At 68.1% G+C, this 2,772-nt stretch overlaps 1 protein-coding gene across 1 annotated transcript; it reads left to right on the top strand.

The window, feature by feature from the left end:
- Positions 1-240: 240 nt before the first annotated feature.
- Positions 241-2,468, top strand: FGF4 (fibroblast growth factor 4). Its single transcript, XM_058526187.1, has 3 exons — positions 241-878; positions 1,492-1,595; positions 2,068-2,468. Exons 1-3 carry the CDS (start codon positions 539-541, stop codon positions 2,242-2,244), a joined length of 621 nt encoding a protein of 206 aa, XP_058382170.1. The 5' UTR covers positions 241-538; the 3' UTR covers positions 2,245-2,468.
- Positions 2,469-2,772: the final 304 nt, after the last annotated feature.

Below are 2,772 nucleotides of genomic sequence, written 5' to 3' on the forward strand. Positions count from 1 at the left end.
AAACTCTGGCTGGAAAGCAGGAGTGGAGGAGATGCGAGGGGCGGGACAAACAGGTCCGTGGGCCGGGCGAAGCCAGGGGTGGGGACTGGGGACCCTCCAGGTGGCACTCGCAGCGCTCGTCCCCGGCCGCCACCCCTCCCCCAGCCCTGATTGGCAGGCGGCCTGCGACCAGCCGCGAGCGCCACAGCGCCCCGGGCGCCCAGGCGAACGCGAACGGCCCCCCGCGGGAGTAGGAGGGGGCGCCCGGCTATATATAGCGGCCTGGCCCCGGGCCGGCCCAGCGCGCAGGGAGGCGCGCACCGCTCCGCAGGGTCCCAGCCCGGGTTGTGCGTCCTTCGGCCGCTGCCCGCCGCTCCATGCAGCCCGGGTAGCTCCCCGCGCCTGGGGGCCCCGTCGCTCGCTTCCCGCTCCTCCGTCGGCCGCGCACTCCCTGCCCGCCCCAGGCCGTGCGCTCCCGCGGGCCGCCACAGGCGCAGCTCGGCCCCCCGGCTTCCCGGGCGCACGGACCGACTGACGGACGCACGGCCCGAGGGCGGGGATGGCGGGGCCCGGGGCGGCCGCGGCGGCGCTGCTCCCGGCGGTCCTGCTGGCCCTGCTGGCGCCCTGGGCCGGTCGAGGGGGCGCCGCCGCGCCCACCGCACCCAACGGCACGCTGGAGGCCGAGCTGGAGCGCCGCTGGGAGAGCCTGGTGGCGCGCTCGCTGGCTCGCCTGCCCGTGGCCGCGCAGCCCAAGGAGGCGGCCGTCCAGAGCGGCGCCGGCGACTACCTGCTGGGCATCAAGCGGCTGCGGCGGCTCTATTGCAACGTGGGCATCGGCTTCCACCTCCAGGTGCTCCCCGACGGCCGCATCGGTGGCGTGCACGCGGACACGAGCGACAGTGAGTGCGGCGGGCCGGGCGGGAAGGGCCGGGGGGCCGGGGCGGCGGCCGCTCCTTCCAACTCGCGCACGAAGGTCCCGGGCTGGCACCTGCTCGCGGGCTCTGGGAACCGGGCGGTCTCGGGTTCCGGTCCCCCTGGCGCAGGGACGCAAACACTCCAGGTTCCGGGAGTCGCCGCAGGGACCGGCTTTGCCACCCCGGCGGCCGAGTCCCGCCTCTCCGCCTTCGGAAGCCCAGGCTCCTGGCGCCGAATTCCAGCGCCTTCGCCCGTGGGCATAGGGCGCACGGCGCAGCCACCGGCGCCCGCGGGGTCCCGGGACGCACGCCCAGGTCGGGCCCGGGCCCGGGGGCCGCCGAAGTCGCCTCCCTCCTGTTGTCCGGGACCGGGCGCGGCCGCCGCGGGTCCGGGACAGGCGGCGAGAGAGTCCGCGCCCGAGGTCGCTGGGCTCCGGGGGCCCTTTGGGTGCAGCCTGCGGCCGATATCCCGGGCCCTTTACACCCACCCCCACCCCAGAAATGGGTCCTGGAGGTTCGCAGGCCGATGAGGGGGTCCGGGACGGGCGGTGCGGGCCAAAGGTCCCTTGCCCGGGAATGACCCTCGCCCCGCCCCCAGGCTTGCTGGAGCTTTCGCCGGTGGAGCGGGGCGTGGTGAGCATCTTTGGCGTGGCCAGTCGGTTCTTCGTGGCCATGAGCAGCAAGGGCAAGCTGTACGGCTCGGTGAGTACAGCACCGGCCGGGCCGAACCCCCGGCTGGCCAGCGCGGGCAGCGTCGCTCGCCTACCCGTGGATCGTGGAACTGCGGAGGGGTCCCAGGATTGGCACTGCCCTCACCCCGCCAGAGGCCCCGGGGCCAGCCCGGAGAAGGGGGCGCTATTCCAAGACAGGAACAGTGAGCTTTCCGCCATCCCTGCGTGTCGGTCAAAGGGTGCCACTGGGAACCCTTGTCTGTAGCCTCTGGGGCCGGCCCGGCGGGCAGGACTGCAGTCTTTAGGGTGGACACAGTGGCTGCAGGTGCTGGGCAGGTGGCTGGAGCATCAGCTGCTGTAGCCTGACTGTGTGAGGGTTTGGGTACCCCAACTTCCCAGGAGAGACTTCTCAGCCAAAGGGGGGCGGCTGGGACAGAAAGGAGCCCCCAGGGTCCCTTGGCCAGGAGGTGGCCCAACCTAACACTGCTCCTCCTTCCCCCCAGCCTTTCTTCACCGACGAGTGCAAGTTCAGAGAGACTCTGCTCCCCAACAACTACAACTCCTACGAGTGCCACAGGCACCCCGGCATGTTCATCGCCCTCAGCAAGAACGGGAAGCCCAAGAAGGGGAACCGAGTGTCACCCACCATGAAGGTGACCCACTTCCTCCCCAGACTGTGACCCCAGAACTCTGCCTCAGCCTCAGGAGGCCGCCAGAGGGGAGCGCCAAGGACCACCTGGGGGCACTTTCTTTGGATGGACAGTTGAATGCCAGAGTAGGTGTAAGATATTTAAATTAATTATTTAAATGTGTATATATTGCCACCAAATTATTTATGGTTCTCTGGGTGTGTTTTGTATTTTTCTGGGGGAAAAAAAGAAAAAAACAACCCTGACTTTTCTGGGGAAACAGTGGAGATGCTTCCACTGGATTTATGGAATGTGTCAGATGTTGTCACAGTGTGCTGCTATTCTGTGTTTTAAAACTGGTCACATCAGACTCTGATATCAACCCAGCTTTGCACCGTCCCCTGTAGTTTGGGGGTGAGTATCCCTGTGGCTGGAAAGACCTTCCTAGGGCTTCGGAAGCCAGCCAAGGAAGCTCCCAGTCTCAGCCCCTCTCCTCGCACCCTCCTCTGCCCCACTCTTTGTGCCCCGTTGCTATGAATCAGGACATATCGGTTTACTTCGGGGACAGAAAGTGCACTG

This window comes from Diceros bicornis, chromosome 31, assembly GCF_020826845.1.
Source record: "Diceros bicornis minor isolate mBicDic1 chromosome 31, mDicBic1.mat.cur, whole genome shotgun sequence".
Lineage (NCBI taxonomy): Eukaryota > Metazoa > Chordata > Mammalia > Perissodactyla > Rhinocerotidae > Diceros > Diceros bicornis.